This window comes from Arvicola amphibius, chromosome 15 (genome assembly GCF_903992535.2).
Source record: "Arvicola amphibius chromosome 15, mArvAmp1.2, whole genome shotgun sequence".
In the NCBI taxonomy this organism is placed as follows: domain Eukaryota; kingdom Metazoa; phylum Chordata; class Mammalia; order Rodentia; family Cricetidae; genus Arvicola; species Arvicola amphibius.
The window spans coordinates 49,210,665-49,229,392 of NC_052061.1; the positions used below are offsets into that span (position 1 = coordinate 49,210,665).

Here is an 18,728-nt window from a genome sequence, read left to right on the forward strand (position 1 = left end):
TTTTCTGAAACAGATTCAGAGTGGGCAGACGACTTCAGCTGTTCTCAATGGGCATCAAACACACAGACACTCTTACCTCTTAGTCTCAAGAGTAGGTTCCCTTCTCACATCTCCAGCCCCATTGACTCTCTCTCTCTGTGTTAGCCATTTATGTCATGTGTATTGGTGGTTTTGCCTGCATGTATGTCTGCATGAGGGTACTGGATTTCCTGGAACTGGAGTTACAGACAGCTATAACTGCCATGTCGGTGCTGGGAGTTGAACCCTGATCCTTTGGAAGAGCAGCCAGTGCCCTTAACCATCTCCCTAACCAATAAGCTTGTGTGTTTCAAAACATCGTGCATCTGAAAGGATCCTGACTGCTACTCTCTCTGCAGTTTGGATGTTAGGGTCCCTCTCTTCTTGTCAACTTCCCTCCGGATCTTCCTTGTGCCTTACGGCAATGTGTGGTCCTATTCTCTGGATCCTTTCTCACTGCCTAGCTTCAGCCTCAGTGTCTTCAATACCTAGTCCAGAAACCTCGTGACACCGATTCCCAGGGTCCCTCCCTGGGAGCTGTCCTGGGTTCTTTCATTGGCCAAGCACAGCCTGGCTCTCTGTTACCTCTAGAGATTCATAACCTTTATCACTATCCTAAAAATAACCCTAAACACAAAACCAGACTCTCACGTTTCAGGTTTTCCTCTTGGACCCTTGAGCTCTGGCTCTACCTGGCTGCATAGAGTGTGACAAAGAGCACATTCAGGGGCCTCTGAATCCTGTAACACAAAGCCTGGTTGCTTGCTGCAAACAGTATACGTGGAGTCTTTGGGGAGAAGCCGACCTGAATCTGAAAAGGACTTGGGCTTGGATGGCAAGGGCCCCAGAACTCTACTTTTGGCAGGTGGATCGGTTCTGCCTGTGTCTAGGTGAATGGATGAGACCTTTGCTCTGACATTGGCTATGCGCCTGATTCTCTCCAGCCTTGGTGCCAGGAACTTCATCTGTTCACCAAGTCATTAGAGGCTCTAAAGTCTTGCACCCTGCAACTCATACCATGAAATGGCCTTCAAATTGCAGTCACAGAATACCTGAGGATCCAGCCCTCCCTTACCCTTCTGCTCTACAGAAACCAGAAACTGCGACTTTTCTAGCATCTGTGTTTTTGAAGATGCTCACAGATTAACTTCCAGAGCTTTTCCATCTGCAATTGCATAATCATCAGCCCACAGTCATTCCCATGTGTTGCTACGACAGAGGAAGAATTTACAGCTCCCTCAGAAAATTCCCATTCGGATTTTCAAATCACCATCACAGAGTATGGCCAAAAGCATACATAACCCAGTTCCTACCAAGTCCCAAAGTCCTTGCCTACCCATCCTCCTCTTTATCTTTTGTTTGTTTGTTTGTTTTTTGTTTTGTTTTGTTTTGTTGAGACAGGGTTTCTCTGTGTAGTTCTTACTGCCTGGAATTCACTCTGTTGACTAGGCTGGTCTTGAACTCATGGAGATCTACGTGCCTCTGCCTCCTGACTGTTGGGATCAAAGGTGTGCGCCATCACCACCCAACTCAAGTATCACTTTTAAAAATTTATTTATTTTTATGCACATTGATTTTTTTTTCCGTCTGCATGTATAACAGTTGTGAGCGCTTAACCATTGAGCCATCTCTCCAGCATCAATGCCACTTTTGTTGTTGTTGTTGTTGTTTGTTTTGTTTCTCGAGACAGGATTTCTTTGTAGCTTGAGAGCCTGTCCTGGAGCTAGCTCTTGTAGACCAGGCTGGCCTTGAACTCACAGAGATCCGCCTGTCTCTCTCTGCCTGCCAAGTGCTGGGATTAAAGGCGTGCGCCACCACCACACAGCTAATGTCACTTTTTAAAAAACTTTCTTTTTATTTATTCTTTGTGTTTTTTACATCATGTCTCCCAATCTCCCCCACCTCCCTCCAGCCCCCAGAAATAAAACAAAACAAAATTTAGAGAAGAAAGAGAGGGGAGGAAGAATGGGAGACTCTCATCATGGAAGCTGCAGTGTGACACAGTGAGTCACATAGTAAACCCCTTTATCCACACATTTTTACACGCAGGTGCTCATGCCAGGGAATCATCAGTCGAGGCCCTTGGTCTCTGTTACACCATCAACACCGAGCCCACACTGGGACTCTCCCTAGACATCCCATCGCTGTCTGTGTTGCTAAGATCCTGCAACCCTAGGTCTGCTGGACCAAACTCCCCTAGGAAATCACAGATGGGAAGGATGTTGGGATGGGCCAACACAGAACCCTGGCTCTGGGCCTGGGTAGTTGCAGGCTTGGTCTGTCCACCTGTTCTCTCTTCGCCACCAGAGCGAGCTCTCCAAGCATTGACCTGGCTAGTTCACCCCTTGCTGTGACAAGCCATCTCTCCTGATTTCGCATCCTCAGGGTTGGTTTCTCCCACACCGACACTTTCAGGGCCAGCTCTATCGTGTTGTCCGGGTGAGCTGTATGAACTGCTCTCCTCTCTCCCGGGTGCTGCAGCTGGTGAGGACCAGGGGCAGCTTTTTCACTTATGACCCCCAGGGACAGCTCTCCCGTGCCTCAGACGCGGATGGGCATCTCTCTCACACCCATGCTACCGGGAACAGTTGAGTAACGGGCCAGCTCTCCCGTGCCTCAGACGTGGACGGGCATCTCTCCCACACCCATGCTACCGTGAACAGTTGAGGACAGCTCTCCCATGCTCATTACTTCAGGGTGGGCTCACCCACACCTCCACCAATAGGATTGTCTCTATTGCACTGCCTAGCGAGGCGTAACTTCCCGAAAGTTGCAACTGGTACACGGCAAGAACAGTTCTCCAGCTACTATGACCTCAGGGCCATTTTCCCCACCTGCTTCAGGTGTCGATGGGGAGGAGGGGTCAAGGCCACTTTTAACTGTGGAAAATAGCGGAAAAGCTGTCTTGGCTGACTTCAGACACAAACTGGTAGAGTTCATCACTGCCCCAAGAGCAGCACTCAGGACAGAACCCAGGTCATCTGGTTGAAGGGCCAGGGGGCAGTTTAATCCCTCTTTGAGTCAATCCACTCTTTAATTCTGATGGCTGGCTGTAAGACACTCAGGGCTCCCAGGATACAAGACAGGAGTCCTTATTGCTGCTATGGCAACCACCAGGAGGTTTGGGTCTCTTGTCTCACCAGAGGTCCATTTCTGGGTTCCTCTGGCACTTTGGGGGATATATAAATAAATGGTCTTGGAGGAAAGAAAGCAATGCTTTCTCCAAGTGACTACAGAAATGACTAATGCTTCTGCTTCTTCATGTTGGCCATGGCCAGGAGGATTTAGTCTTTAGATAAGAAGAGATAGATAGTAGAACCTACCTTGTACATTTATTAGTAATAGGGCCACGGCTTGGTTCAGTTTTGGAGTGTTTAACCTAGTATACACAAGGCCCTAGCTTCAATCCCCGGGATCATAAAAAGATGTGTGTGTGTGTGTGTGTGTGTGCGTGTGTATTTCTGAGTGTGCGTGTGTAATCCACAGTTTTAAATATTACTGGGTGATGTCTTGGAGGAACTTAGGGATTCTCCTAACAGTAATTCCAGGTGGAGACAAGCAGCTGCTGGGGCCCATACTTACTACGAGAACCTGAACACTTGCAGCCAACCAGGAAAAGTCAAAGCTTTAACAGCACGAGGGTCTACGCGCCACACACTGTGACACGATTCCTTAAACACCAACTCAAGGGCTGGGCGGTGGTGGTGGGGCACGCCTTTAATCCCAGCACTCAGGTGGATCTCTGTGAGTTCAAGGCCAGCCCGGTCTGCAGAGTGAGTTCCAGGATAGCCAGGACTGTTCCACAGAGAAACCCTGTCTAAAAACAAACAAGCAAGCAAACAAACAAAAAGTTAAGGGAAGGAGAACTATTTTGGCTTAGTTTCAGAGGTTTCGGGCAATGGTCACTTGGCTTTGTTGCTTCTGAATCTTGTGAGGTGAAGCAGAGTATTACGGTAAAGCAAAGCAGCTCACCTCATGGTGAGCTGGAAAGAGATGAACAAAGAGTCCTAGAACACGCCATAGTCCTCAAGAACTTGCTTCTGGTGACCCGCTTTCTCTAACTGGGGTCCACCACCAAACATTTCCACCACTTTCCTGATGTAATTTAAATTGCACTTCTAGGACTGTTAAGATGGAGAACTGGCTGAAAGCCTTGCTGCCCACCCTGACTATCTGACTTCCATCTTGGAGGCCACAGTGGAAAAAGAGAATCACCTCCTGCTGTGGTTGCTCCTTCCTCTCCTTCAGCCAATAGCAAGCCTGTGCTCACTCTCTTGCTTCTGTCTCCCACTTCTGGCTGCTCCCCATTCATGCAGAGGACTGTGATCTAGGACAGTGATCTGTGAGTCTCCTCTAGATAAATAACCCTTTACTATATGTAATTCTGAACTAGTGTGGGATTATTTTGTGCCTTCCACCATCAGCCTCCTAAAGTTGCCCTCTGATCTCCACACATGTTATGGTACCCAAGCATCACACTCATATCATACACACACAATAACATAAGAAAATCAGGGATCTTTCTGTAGATTATCTACCTGTTTTGTCAGAGGCTTCGTGATCCAACCACCTATCACTGGTTGGTGCAAACATCTGCAGCTCGAATCTTTCACATATGAGCTCTATAGTGATAAAAGGAAGTACTTTTTGCTACATCCTAAATAGCTTCCCCGTAGGTAATTTCCTTCCTCTGCCCAAATATCCCACAACTCTATCCATTCAGCTCACTGACTGTGACAATGAGTATTTTAAAGTAGAGCAGGGCAGTACCACTGAGGGAGCCCAGTAGACAGCCAACCCCCTCCCCCATAGAGTGCCCGCCTTCTGCCTAATCTCTTACTGCCCTCTGGATCAGGGATCCCTGATCCACTGGGACTCCTACTTTCCCCTGTCGGTCTAAGAGACTCTCCCCACTGTGATACGGCCAGCTGTGATCCATCATTCCTGGGAAAACAAAGCATCTAGGTGGATCACTCCTTGACTGAGTCATGATTCCAGATTCTGATGAGCTGGGGCTGAGGCTTTCCTAGAAGGTCATATCCCCACCAGTTCTAAAAGCAGAAACCATTCCATGAGCTGGCCAATAAAAAACAGCCCAGCCTCATCAGTGGGTCCTGTCACCGCACTTGGCATTGTGTGAGTCAGGAGTTTTCCTTAAACTACTGGCATACACACTCTTGCTCCTAAGAAGCAAGACCCTTTGTGGGAGGTTCCTACCGTTCCCTTCTGAGTTAGTCCCTGAAGTCTCTGATCATTAGGGGAGAGGAGCCAGAGTTCCAGATTGCCTGCACAGTGTATTCTGTTTTTTTTTTTTTTTTTTCGAGACAGGGTTTCTCTGTAGCTTTGGAGCCTGTCCTGGAACTAGCTCTTCTAGACCAGGCTGGTCTCGAACTCACAGAGATCCGCCTGCCTCTGCCTCCCGAGTGCTGGGATTAAAGGCGTGCGCCACCACCGCCCGGCTGCACAGTGTATTCTGAACAAAATAAACTCTCTCTTTTTCAGTTTCCTTTAGTCCTGGTAAATTGGTTGTGTCTTATTAGTTTGAGAATTGGGAGAAGGATTTGAGATTTGTCTAGCTATTGATTATAAATACTTTTAGGCAAAAATTCATTTGTATCAAGTTTTTTTTTCTCAGTTGAAGATTAAGACTTGCCAGGCAGTGGTGGTGCACGCCTTTAAACCCAGCACTCAGGAGACAGAGGCAGGTGGATCTCTGTGAGTTTGAGACCAGCCTGGTCTACAAGAGCTAGTTTCAGGGTAAGCTCCAAAGCTACAGAGAAACCCTGTCTTGAAAAACAAAACAAAACAAAACCCAAAAAAGCAAAAAAAAAAAAAAAAAAAAAAAAAAAGATTAAGACTCTAGAAGAGACAATCAGCTATCCCCTACACCAAGTCTCTCTCGAATGAGCTGAAACTATTTTAGGACTATGGTTCCATCCTTGGATGTCCAGAACCTCAGGGACACCCCCCCCCCCCAAATTCAGAGTTTCGCTCCAGATTCGGTCAGATCCAGTCCCAGCTTCCTAGGTGATTCTAGCTAGTGACTAGACCTGAGACCAATTGTCTTATTATCATTTATTTTTCAGTTGCATTTTCTTGCTCTGTGGCTCTGAACAGTCACAAATATGGCTGAGATTTCTTTCAACAAAGCTGTGCGCTGTGCTCAGCTTGATGCCACCTCTGTGTCCTGTAGCAACTGGCCTAGACTGAGGTGGTGTGTTATCACAGTCGCCTTGTTTGCCACTAAAGACACTAAAGAGGTTAAAGCCGGTCCTTTCGAGCAGAGAAAGGGCCATTTATATGACCGGAAAGCCTGTGTCATCCTCATGTCGATCACACTATAGTAACCTTCTAAGGTCACTTTGGCATTCAGGCCTTCCAGAAAGACCACCACAGGCACTGTCTGCTTTAAAGAGCCATAGTCAAGGGAGAGGGTGAGTGTACGTGTGCCGCGTGTGCATATGTGTGTGTGTGTGTGTGTGTGTGTGTCTATGTGTGTGTTCTCGGTCAAGCTCAACGTCCTTTCCCCCACCCCCAACTTCTCACGTTCTACTTAGTCCTCTGCCCCTGTAAACCCTCCCCTCCAGCTGACCCCCAGCCCTCCTCCTGGCTCGTCCCTCCCTAACCCAGTCCTCCCTTCTCACCCAGTCCGGCCCCGCCTCTCGGACCGTCTACGCCCTCCCTCTCCGGCAGCCCCCGCCCTCACCTGCATCTGCTCGCGAGGGGCGGGGCCAGAATGACAAAGCACACGGGCGGCGCGGGACCCGCCCCCTGGCTCGGCGGTGCGTCGCCCCGCTGTTATGGAGACCCGCCGCGCGCGCGGGCGGCGATGATGGGCGGCCATGGCCCGGGCGGGCGGCGGCGGCGCAGCAGCACCGGAACGCGCGGGGGGCGCGGCGCGGCCGGAGCCGTGGGAGCTGTCCCTGGAGGAAGTGCTGAAGGTGTACGAGCAGCCCATCAACGAGGAGCAGGCCTGGGCCGTGTGTTTCCAGGGCTGCCGCGGGCTGCGGGGCGAGCCGGGGGGCGTGCGGCGCATCCGGGACACGGCCGACATCCTCCTGCGCCGGGACGGCTCGGTTGGCGCGCGGCTGGAGCCCGGTAAGGCGCAGTGGAGTGGGTGGAGGTGTGGCCGGCGCGGCGGGCGGGCGGGAGGCCGCTGAGGGCGCCCGGTGCCAGGTGCCGGGGCCTCGACCTTTCTCTCATCAGCGTAAAGATAGTGCTCAGTGGGACCCAGAAGGCCCCACCCTGCCCTCTGAATCTGGGACTCCTTGTCTCCTCTTCGACCTAGGATAGCCCCACCGTCACACAACACAAACCGTCTAGGATAACCTTACCAGCAGCCTATTGCTCCTAATGTGCCGGCCAGAGGCCGGTTGGCTGCTCGCGCCAGAGGACGCTTTCCCCAAGGGAGAGGGGCTTTGGCTGAAAGCCCGAGTATCTTTTTAAGTCTTGGAGCGCGGCATTTCGAAGCCTCACTCTAGCCTTTTTTCTTCAAGCTGGGTTTGGGGGAGTCTGTAGCCCTCCGGCCTTGCTCTAGCAGGGCTTGAGGGTGAATCCTTGCTGCTCCCCATGAAGCTGGCACTCTCCTGGCGACGCTGCAGACCTTAAGGTTACATAGAGATGTGGCTCTCTCTCTCTCTCCCTCTCTCTCTCTCTCTCTCTCTGTGTGTGTGTGTGTGTGTATGTAGGGTGTCCTTTGCTCTGAGTCTACTGAGCTGATACTAATTTCCTGGATTTAATTGTAAGTGCAAGAAAAGTGTATATTTGTGATTTAAAAAATAAACCTTTAACATCAATAAGAACCAACAGTTAAGCTTTTGAGAGATTCTTGAAGTCTACTCAGAGTGGTGAGTTCAAGCGGCTATTTACTGTTCTCCTTTATTTCCACCCCCCTGAGAATTGTAGTTCTAGTATACAGCATACAGTGATATTACCCTAAAAGTTGATACCCCGTTGGGAGCACAAAGGCAGGCTCTGTGTGTTTGCTGAATGAAGGCTGGCCTCTCTCCAACACTGAGAGCTGTGGGCTTGCAGAAATTCCCCCGAGCAGGCATCTGCGGGGGACTAGGAATCACAAGCAAAGCCAAACAGAAGCAATGGACAAGAGCTGCTTCTGTAACACGGAGGGCCCATTTTGCACATACAGGAGCCATCACGACTTCCTCAGGCCTTCCCAGCCTGCACCCAGCTCCTTCCTTCCCACACCCCTGCCTGACAGTTTCGAGTTGTTAAATTTTGCACAAAAGCACTGATGTATTTCACAGGGAGATAATAAGCCCAGCACTCAGGTAGGCTGATTTAACCTTGGCCACATTCACTCCGAGAGTGGCATAATTTGCCTAAATTGGTGCTCGTGCTCAGAATCACTGTATTGCTTCATCTTCCCAAGTCTGGCCTGAAGGGACAGGTGCACCCACCACCACCTGCTTTGACCTGGGGCGGGGGCAGGGACCCTGCAACCTGCACATTCATGGAGCTTTACTTCTGAGGCTCTAACCTCCTTACAAGACTGTTCCTGTACCTACTCCATTCCTTACTGTAGAAAATATAACCCAGGACCTGGCTCCCAGCACTGCAGAACAAGGCAGGATTGCAGGGAGCCTGCTCCGTCTGGCCCTCTGATGATAAAGACAAGGAAGCTGAGGCTTAGGGTTGTAAGTGGCTTGCTGTCATAGTTGGGGGCTGCACTGTGAACCATCCAAGCTGAGCTCCTGTTGGGTCCCTCAAAAAGAACAGTCATAGCCTGTTCTCCACTCCCTCCCTCCCCACAAGCTGTGTCTTTACTGCCTTATTGTTTCCAGCCTCCTGCTGGGTCAAAGTTCAGAGAATGCACTCCATGGTGACCATTGGGGAGAGGAACCAACCTGTGTGTGGCACCATGGGGTCCAATTTCACATTCTATGCAGCACACCTTTGGATGTGTTGGTAAACAAACCTCATGAAGGTCAATGAGACTTATGACTTGCTTTTTCTGGATGGGATCTTGCTGTTCAGGCTGAGATTGAACTCTTGAGGTCAAGTGATCCTCCCACTAAGCCACATGATGCTGGAACTATAGGGCCTTGTTGGTTCCTTTGTTCTTTTTTGTTTGTTTGTTTTTTTGGTCTTTTGAGATAGGGTTTCTCAGTAGCTGTGGAGCCAGTCCTGGAACTCACCCTGTGGACCAGGCTGGCCTCCAACTCTATGAGTTCAAGGTTACCTGGTCTACAGAATGAGTTTCAGGACAGTCAGAGCTATACAGAGAAACCCTGTCTTGAAAAAACAAGAGAAAAAAAAAAAAACAACTGTATTTACCAGAACAATCTCTGAACTTCATAAATCAGCTGAAACTTTGCCACCCCTCTGGAAGTAGCCAGCGCAGCATTTTTCTGGAGGACTTGAGAGTCTAGTGAATTCCCTAAAGGATCTTGTGTAGTTTATTCCTGAAGTAGCTGTCAGAAAAATGCTCATACTTTCTTGTCAGCATTTGAGTTTATTTTGATGCTTGTAGAGTTTCTTAATCTGCCAAATCGGATGTTGGGTCCATTAGATGTTGTCACCTAGTTAGGTCAGTCTCTAAGCCATGCAGATCTTATTCTCCACTAGATTTTTTGAGAACCTCACTAAACCTGGAGCTCACCATTTTGGCTAGACTGGCTGCTACCTGGTATATGTCCCCAACACTGGGGCCATAGGCCCCTTCTGCTAAACTCAGCTTTTACATGGATACTGCAGATCCAAATACAGTTCTTCATGGAAGACTTTTTTCTTCACCCTAGAAGAGTGTGTGTTTGTGTGTGTGTGTGTGTGCACATACCTGAGACAGGTTCCTGGAACTCAAGACCCTCCAGCCCCAGCCTCTCAAGTGCTAAAATTGCCACTATACCTGACTTATTTAAATTAATATTTATTTATATAATTTTTTTTTTTTTTTGGTTTTTCAAGACAAGGTTTCCCTATAGCTTTGGAGCCTGGAACTAGCTTTTGTAGACCAGGCTGGCCTTGAACTCACAGAGATCTGCCTGCCTCTGCCTCTGCCTCTGCCACCACCGCCCAGCCTATTTTTATCATTTTTTAATTTTGTGTGTGTGTGTACACACATACCTGAGTTCAGGAGGTGTCTGCAGAACCCACAGTTGTTGGATGCCCTCTAGAGCCAGAGTTACAGGACGTTGTGAGCTATCTGACATGGGTGTTGGGAATTAGACTCTGGAAGAACACTAGATGCTTTTAACCATTGACTGAGGCATTTGGTGGGAAGTGGAGTGTGAGCAAGTAGAGTGACATGTAGAAACATGTAGAGTGACTTAAACTGTATTTTGAGGGAAGAGTGACCCTCTTTTTTCTTTTTGGATGTTTTGAGGCAGAATTTCTCTGTGTAGCCCTGGCTGTCCTAGACTTGCTTTGTAAACCAGGCAGACCTTGAACTCAACTAACTAACTGAGATCCACTTGCTTCTGCTTCTTAAATGCTGGGATTAAAGTTGTGTTTAGGAAAGAGTATTTATTTATTGTTTTTTGAGACAGGGTTTCTTTGTGTAGCCCTAGCTGTCCTGGAACTCATTCTATAGACCAGTCTGGCCTCAAAATCACAGATCTGCCTGCCTCTGTCTCCAGAGTGCTGAGATTAAAGGTATGTGCCACCTGTGTCCAGTCCGAGTGTTTTCTGGGACAAAGCCAATTCCTTAAATGGAGTTTGGTTAGTGATCAGGGACCCACAGTGTTCTCAGTGACCTTTGTCTGTCTCAAGCTCCAAGGTCATTTATTCAGGAGCATGACCACTTCCTAAGTGGGGTTTGGCCATCAGCCTGGTGGAGTCTGCAACTTCCAGGCCCACCAGCCTGAATGTGCTGGTTAGTCATCTCTTCCTGCAGGAAACCCATGTAGAAAGGTGGAGGCTAGACCTGGGGCTGGGCCAGGATCCTTCACCCTCCTCCGAAGTGGGAGTGAGTGGTTACGCCGTCTCTTCTCCCTTTACCTCCCTGCTCTTTTTTCTTGCCCATGTACACACAATTCTCTATTTTCAGGTGTGTGTGTGTGTGTGTGTGTGTGAGAGAGAGAGAGAGAGACAGAGACAGAGAGAGAGACAGAGAGAGAGAGACAGAGAGAGAGAGAGAGAGAGACTCTCTCACATATCCCAGCCTGTCCATTACCTCGCTGTGTAACTGTGCTGGTTAGTTCTGTCAACTTGACACAAGGTAGAGTCATCTGGAAGAGGGCACTTCAGCTAAGAAAATGCCCCATCAAATTGGCCTGTGGGAAATCCTATGGGGCATCTTCTTAATGAGTGATTGATTGTGGGTGGTGCCAACCCTTAGCAGGTGGTCCTGGTTTCTATAAGAAAGCAGATTGAGTAAGCCTTGGGGAGTAAGCTAGTAAGCAGCACTCCCCCATGGCCTCGGGTCAGATCTTGCCGCTGGGCTCTGCCTTGACTCCCTGCCCTGATTTCCTTCAGTGATGGATGATCATATAGAACTGTGAGCTGAAATAAAGCCTTTCCTCCCCAAGCTGCTTTTGTCCAAGGTGGTTTATCCCAGCAATAGAACCCCAGTAACTTTAGCTTCCCATTCCAGCTGGTCCTGCATGGATGTGAGGCCCTTCCGACCCGGCTTGTGTTGTAGCCTTGATTTCCAGTTTGCACTAGGACTGGCAATGGTGTCTATGGAACTACAATCTTATTTTCACTCTTTTATTTTTCCCTTTTTCCTTTTTTTTTTTTTTTTTTTTTTTTTTTGTTTTTCGAGACAGGGTTTCTCTGCAGCTTTTTTAGAGCCTCTCCTGGAACTAGCTCTTGTAGACCAGGCTGGCCATTTTTGCTTTTCAAGACAAGGTTTATCTGTGGAACAGCCCTGGCTATACTGAAACTCACTCCGTAGACCAGGCTGGTCTTGAACTCACCAAGAGCCACCTGCCCCTGCCTCCCATGTGCTGGGATTAAAGGCATGCACCACCACCGGCCTGTATATTTTTACTCTTATTGCCCAACAGTACTAAAGAGTAGGCATTTGCATGTCACAGAGCCGAGTTGGGTAGGTTGGAATGAGGCAGCGTGGGCTGGTGAGAGATAGTGTCCAGGAAGCACAGCCAGGGTTCTCTCCCTCTGCCTTGCCTGTGCAGCTTGTTGCTGTAACTGCGTGTGTAAATGGGCCATCTATTTAAACTAGGTGCTCACTTGTCTGTCTCTCGGCCCCATGCTCCCATTTGAGCTAAAGTAGATCTTTGGCTCCTGAGAAATGTCATTGGAACACTGGAGTTGAGAAGCCACAACCTGGCTCTTGGCTACTGAAGCCCTTGAGCTCACAAGTGACGAGGGCTGTCTGTTCAGCTGGCTTTTCTTCTTAAACAGCTTAGTATTGCATGTGACTCTGTCCAGTCATCCCGAGGGTACCCAAAAATGAGTAGGAAGGGGACATTCCTTTGCAGAGGAGGGAATTTGTCCCTTCCAGAGTCTCCTGGATACCAGAATATTTGTGGTTGACACATGTTTATTGAGCTAGGTCCTTCCCACGTGGTTCCTGCCACAGTTGCGTTGTCCACCCCACCACAAGGCACCCCTTGTGCCCGGTGAAGGTCACTGGGCTGAGTTGCGGTGGGGCTAACACCAGGCTACTTTGGATGGGCGACTGGAGTCTGTTCAGAGGTGCTCCCAGGGCAAATGCACAGCAGTGTTGGGCTTCCTCTTCCTGCTGAGCATCCTGTTGAGATCCGCGCTGCATAAGAAGAAACCGAAGGTCACAGAAGAGAAGCCCAAAGTCAGTGAGGCGGGCATGACTTGCACCTGCCTCAGAGCTCGTGTTTATGTTTCTGTAGCCTTGCAGCACACCACCCAAGTGGAGCCCTGGCCTGTGGCACAGCAGCAGGTATCCACCTGCCACACCTTTGTGTACATTGGCCAGATCCAACCTGGGATGCAGTGTTCAGGGTCCATGCAAATGAACCCTTGACACAAATGTGGGTTTCAGCCTGAGGAATGCAGTTCTGCAAAGGGCTCCCTGTGTGCTTCCTGACAGCCAGTGCTCTATCCCTGAATGCTGTGGGGTTGTGGCAGGATGCCTGGCCACTCTGGTGTGGGTGTGAGCTGCGTGTGTCTGTGTATAGCTTTTCCAATTTGGTTTCACCTCTGAATTAGACCTTACACAAAGGGACAGGGTTTCTCTGTGTATCTTTGGCTGTCCTGGAATTCACTCTATAGACCAGGCTGTTCTCGAACTCACAGAGATCCGCCTGCCTCTAGCTCCAAGTGCTGGGATTAAATGTGTGTGCCTCCATGCCCAGCAAGAAGGCAATTTTTCAGGTGTATTTTCACCCTGCGATACTTCCTGTGCCCAAGGTTGGTTGCCCAGAAGTCCTCGAGATACTTGAAGTCAGGGATACTAGCCCACACCTTTGTTTGCCTGCTTTTCAGTGTGCTTCTAGAAGGAGGAAGCCTCAAGTCTTAAGCAGCCTGTGGGGTCTCTGTGTAAGTTACATGGCTCCGCTTGTAGTAGAGGTACAGCCCCAGCCAGCCTCGCTGCCATGTTCAAGGCCCTGAACTTCCTCCACCCTCATCTGCTGCCAGCCTGGTGCCCAGAGAATCCTTTCCCTGTCTGCCATGGCACAGGTGTGTTAAAGGTGGTGGGCACAGCTAAGGGCCTCTCGGCCTTTCATAGTGGGAGTTCTGGTCCCAGGATGTAGACCGTGTGAACAGAAGTGCTAGGGTTTCTGCTCTGGTCATTAGATGATTCCTCATGGGGTAAGACAGTGTTAAGGGGGAGTTCTGTAGGTAAGACAGCACTAAGGGGGATGGCCTTCCTGCCTGGAGATGACACCCTGCTGGTTAGGCAAACCAGCTTAAAGACCAGAGTTTCTGGAGGAAGTTCAGCCATTGATTTCTCAGACCATTGAATCCTACTTTATTCCAGGACAGTGGGCTTGCGGCCTTTCCCCAGGGAAGGAAGAAGAGAATTAAAAGAGAATGTATGAGGGTCCTATGGCTTTGCAACACATCCTTAAATTGGCTTAACACAAGTATAGTCGCGTCCAGTTTAAGACGCCATAAATCTAGAATAATCTCTACCTTCAGGTTAGCTTCTAGCGGCCCTGTGTCATCTACGACATAGCGCAGCACATCCACAGGTCCTGGGGATTAGAACATGGGCAGCTTTGGGGTCATTGTTCTAACCACAGAGGGGAAAGTAGGAGGACCTTCGTTCAATTCCATTCTTAGCATCTAGTATCAGATGTCCCATTTAAAAAGAGATTTTAAATGATTCCACATTACTTATACATAAAATGGAATTCATTATGACATTTTCTTTTTTTATATTTTTAAATGATTTACTTATTTTTATTTTATGTGCATTCATTTACCTGCGTATATGTCTATGTGAAGGTGTCAGTTATAGTTATAGACAGATTTAAGCTACCATGTGGGTGCTGGGAATTGAACCTGAGTCCTCTGGAAGAATAGCCAATGCTCTTAACCACTGAGCCATATCTACAGTCCCTCACTGTGAAATTTTCAAATGTGTACATGGTGTATTTCCATCAAGAGCTTTCATTCTTCCTTTTTATTTTTAATGTAGTTCCAGGAGGTGGTCGATATTCCCCCTACATACTTCAGCTTAGATGCTATTTGCTAGAATTTAGCTTTTGCTTAGAGTTCACGTGCAAGATTGGAATGGGACCCAAGGCCTTGTATTTGCTGTTTAAGCTGTCTACCACTGTATACCAACCCCAGTTACTCCTTTGATGCCGGGCTGTAGTGGCACATACCTTTAATCCCAGCACTTTGGAGGCAAAGGCAGTCAGATCTCTGTGAGTTCAAGGCCAGCCTGGTTTACAGAGTGAGTTCCAGGGCATCCAGGAATACACAGAAAAGCCCTGTCTCAGGAAAAACAAACAAACAAATAAATAAATAGTAAAAAAAAAAAAAGAAAAAGAAAAAAGAAAAGAAAAGGCCTCCATAAGGCCGGGCTGTTGGCAAGCCTAGGACATTTTAATTCTTGATCAGTAGGGGAGGTCCCAGACATTATGAGTGGGACCCGCCTTGGGTTGGTGGTCCTGGGTTCCGTTAGGAAGCAGGCTGAGCAAGTTAGGGGCTACCCAGTAAGTGTCACCCCTCCATGCCTCTGGTTCCCGCTCTGACTTTCATCATGTCCTGCTGACCTATAAGGCAGGCCTCAGCATCGTGATATGGCTCTGATATCAGCACTGCCAATTAACACTGTGATATAGGCCTGCTGATACGGGTCACCTCCAGACCTGCCACTGGTGGACTGTGCTCCTGCTGTAGGAAGATACTTCCTGGGAGTGGTGTGTGGGCAGTGTGTGCGCGCGTGCCTAGAGAAGCCTGCCGTTCTCGGTCCTGGATGAGCCACCACCCATCTGTGGAAGAGAAGGAAGGACACACCTGTGTCCCTTTGCCCCACAGAACTCTGTTGGTTAAGCAAACACAGTGTCTGCCTCCGTGCCTTCCTGTGGGTGGTTCTCTATCCTGGCTTTCACCAGTTTCCAAGGCTGGTGCTTGACTTGGGTCACAACTCAGTTTTACAGTTCCTTTCTTGACAGTGGAAGCCGCCCGCCTGTGTGTGTGGCTCACTTACTAAATGCCAGTCACTGGGTGTGTCTCCACTCAATCTGACAAGCCCTCCCTGGTAAGTGATATCACATCACTTTTGTGTGAGCGGGAACTGCCACCACTCAGTCACATGACCTTTGACTCCACAGTCTCTTGGCTGGACGCTGCACCCTGACCTAGGAGATATGTAGGGGCTGTATTTTCAATTTTCCCTACATAATTTCAAATTCAGAATGTTTCCTTCTAAATTTTATACATATGAGTGTTTCCCCTGAATGCATGTATGTGTACCGTGTGCCTGCCTGATGCCTATGGAAGCCAGAAGAGGGCACTGAATGCCCTGGAACGGGAGTTACAGGTGGTTGTGAGCTGTCCTGTGAGTGCCGGGACTGGAATGAGACCTTTCTAAGAGCAGCCAGTGCTCAGATCCAGAAAGTTGAAAGGGAAAGGCCCTGGAGGAGGCCATGTCACTGCCCAGATGTCCCTCTTCCCTCTCGCAGGCTGCCGCGGACGTGAGGCTCTCCTGCACATGCAAGCACTCAGGCCTGTGTACTTCCTCCTAACTTCAGGCTGCTCTAGTTTTTTTTTCCCCCCTGAGTGGGGGTCTTGGATCAACTCAACATACAAAAGACATCTTGCTGGGTTATTTTCTTGGAACAGGGTCTTTCTTTCTATGTTACCTAGGTTGACCTTAAACTTGGAGTCTTACTGCCTCAGCCTCCCAGATCTGGTTTCTTAATCTGCCACCCCTCCTGGCCACCTTGTTCTTTTTAGTGACACCTAATGTCCTGGGTGTGGATGCCCTCCGTGTGTGTCTATCTGTAGTGTTCCTGTAGGTATTGTGATGCATGGGGGTGCCCTCTAAAGGCTGGCCTGTTAATCAGGTGAGAGAATGTATAACTTCACGGGACTTGGCAGATTGACTTGTGAGGGCTGTGGCCAGTTCCCTGTCCACCTGGAACTGTGTGTGTTATATCTTCATTGCACATGCCCCTCTACTCTGTGTTTTGGCCATATAGGGACTTCTGAACACTGTGCCTGAGATGCGGACAGGAAGTCTTTGGACTTAGAAAGGCTCTGCTCTTCAGCTTTCAGTCACCGTCAGAGTCTGGACTCGGGGTGGGGAATGTCTTGTGTAGGGAAAAGCCTTCCTAAGATGTGTAAAGTCCCCTTTAGCTGAGTGAAGAGGGGTTATATCATGGAGAGTGGATAGCTAACGCTGCCCGTGCCCTTAAGCCTCCAAAGAAGTCAGAGTCAGGAGGTTCTTCACCCTACTGTATGACTGCATGAGCAGTCCACACCTCAGGAAACGTCTCTGCATCTGTTACCTCACTTCTTCTTTGAGGTGATGCCATAAGTTAGGCAGGAAGGTGCCATTTCTGTCCCGTGGGTGGCAAAGTGATATCAGACACTTGCCCCATAACCGTGGTCTGGTCAGAACCTGACTTCAATCTCTTGGAGGACAGCTGGGTCCCAGGAGGCAAATGTGGCTCCAGCTGCCAAGCTCTGTAGCAGATGCACCTTCCATGGAAGTCTCTCTGTAGGAGGGAGTGGGGCTATGGAAGCCACAGGCAGTCTCCAGATCTGCTGTCATACTTCCATGACAGAGGTTTATTTCCAGGAAAGCTCCCCAGCCCTTGATTTCTCCTCATTTGCTATTTTAACAAGAGAACCTGGAATGGCTGTTCTCTGTTCAGGGTAAGGATACCCTTCTGGGGACATGAGCACTAAGCTGAGTCTGAGCCCTTAGCAGAAATGATGCTCATAGAAACTTGGCGTCCCACTTCTGCCTCCACCGCGGCATAACATTTCAGACATAACGGGAACTCCTTGGCCCGGCCCCAGCATTTATCATCTGTATGATCACAAGTAAAATTCTTAGTCTGCCTGGGCTCCAGTTTCTTCATATGTAGAGAAGTCTTCTTAGAAGCCAGGTGCGACGGTGCCCACTCATTGTCTCAGCACTCAGCCACACAGTGTTGAAAATGTCACTAACATTTGTTACTTTTATATTATCCCTAGGTTTGGCCTCTGGCTGTGTGGCGGTCACTGTCATCCTAGAACCTCACAAAGCCATAGCTTGCTCATTAAAACCCAAGACTCCCCTGGCATAGTAGTATGTACCTGTAATCCCAGCACTCAAGAAACCAAGACAGGAACATTGTAATGACTTTGAGCTAGACAGTAATATTCTATCTCAAAAACAGCAATAGCCATACTCTAAATCTTTGCAACTTGATGCATAATTAAATTCATAAACAATTTTGGCACATTTCTTATTAACATTGACTATTTATTTATTTTTGAGGCGGGGCTTCACTGTTTACTTCTGGCTGCTCTAGAACTCGCTTTGTAGACCAGGCTGGCCTCGAACTCACAGAGATCCTCCTGCCTCTGCCTCCCGAGTGCTTGGATAAAGGTGTGCACCCCTACCGCCTGACTTAACATTGACTATTTAAGCATTAAAAATATTCTCCCCATGGGCTAGGATCATAGCTCAGTTGGTATAGTACTTACATAGGAAGGAGGCCCTGGGTTCAGTCTCCACCACCGCGTAAACACGGTATGTTTGCACGCATCTATAATCCCAGTACTGGGGAGATGGAAGCAAGAAACTCAGAAATTGAAAGTCCTCCTCAGCTACACAATGACTTTCAAGGCCATGAGACGTTGTCTTTTAAAAAATTCCAACCAGCCGGGCGGTGGTGGCGCACGCCTTTAATCCCAGCACTTGGGAGGCAGAGGCAGGCGGATCTCTGTGAGTTCGAGGCCAGCCTGGTCTACAAGAGCTAGTTCCAGGACAGGCTCTAAAAAAGCTACAGAGAAACCCTGTCTCGAAAAAAAAAAAATTCAAACCAGAAAGCTGGGCAATGGCGGCGTACACCTTTAATCCCAGCACTCAGGAAGCAGAGGCAGGTGGATCTCTATGAGTTTGAGGCCAGCCTGGTCTACAGAACGAGTTCTAGGACAGGCTCTAAAGCTACACAGAGAAATCTTGTCTTGGAAAAACAATAAATAAATAAAAAATTCTGACTAGAAAGCTGCTCAGAGCTGAAGACCAGACCAGCACTGACTGTGCTCAGAACTGGCTAAATTCCACTAGCCTGCCCTACCTTCATAACCCCCTGACTGAGAGCACTGACCTTTTCCAGGAAGTACCCTTATTCTTGCTC

At 48.8% G+C, this 18,728-nt stretch overlaps 1 protein-coding gene across 1 annotated transcript in view; it reads left to right on the forward strand.

Moving 5' to 3' along the window:
• The first annotated feature begins 6,860 nt into the window (after window positions 1–6,860).
• Spire2 (spire type actin nucleation factor 2) overlaps window positions 6,861–18,728 on the forward strand; it is a 33,894-nt gene continuing 22,026 nt past the window's right edge. The window contains exons 1-2 of the mRNA XM_038313209.1: window positions 6,861–7,100; window positions 10,828–10,849. Coding sequence (XP_038169137.1) covers window positions 6,861–7,100; window positions 10,828–10,849 — 262 coding nt within the window. The remainder of the gene's footprint in view (window positions 7,101–10,827; window positions 10,850–18,728) is intronic.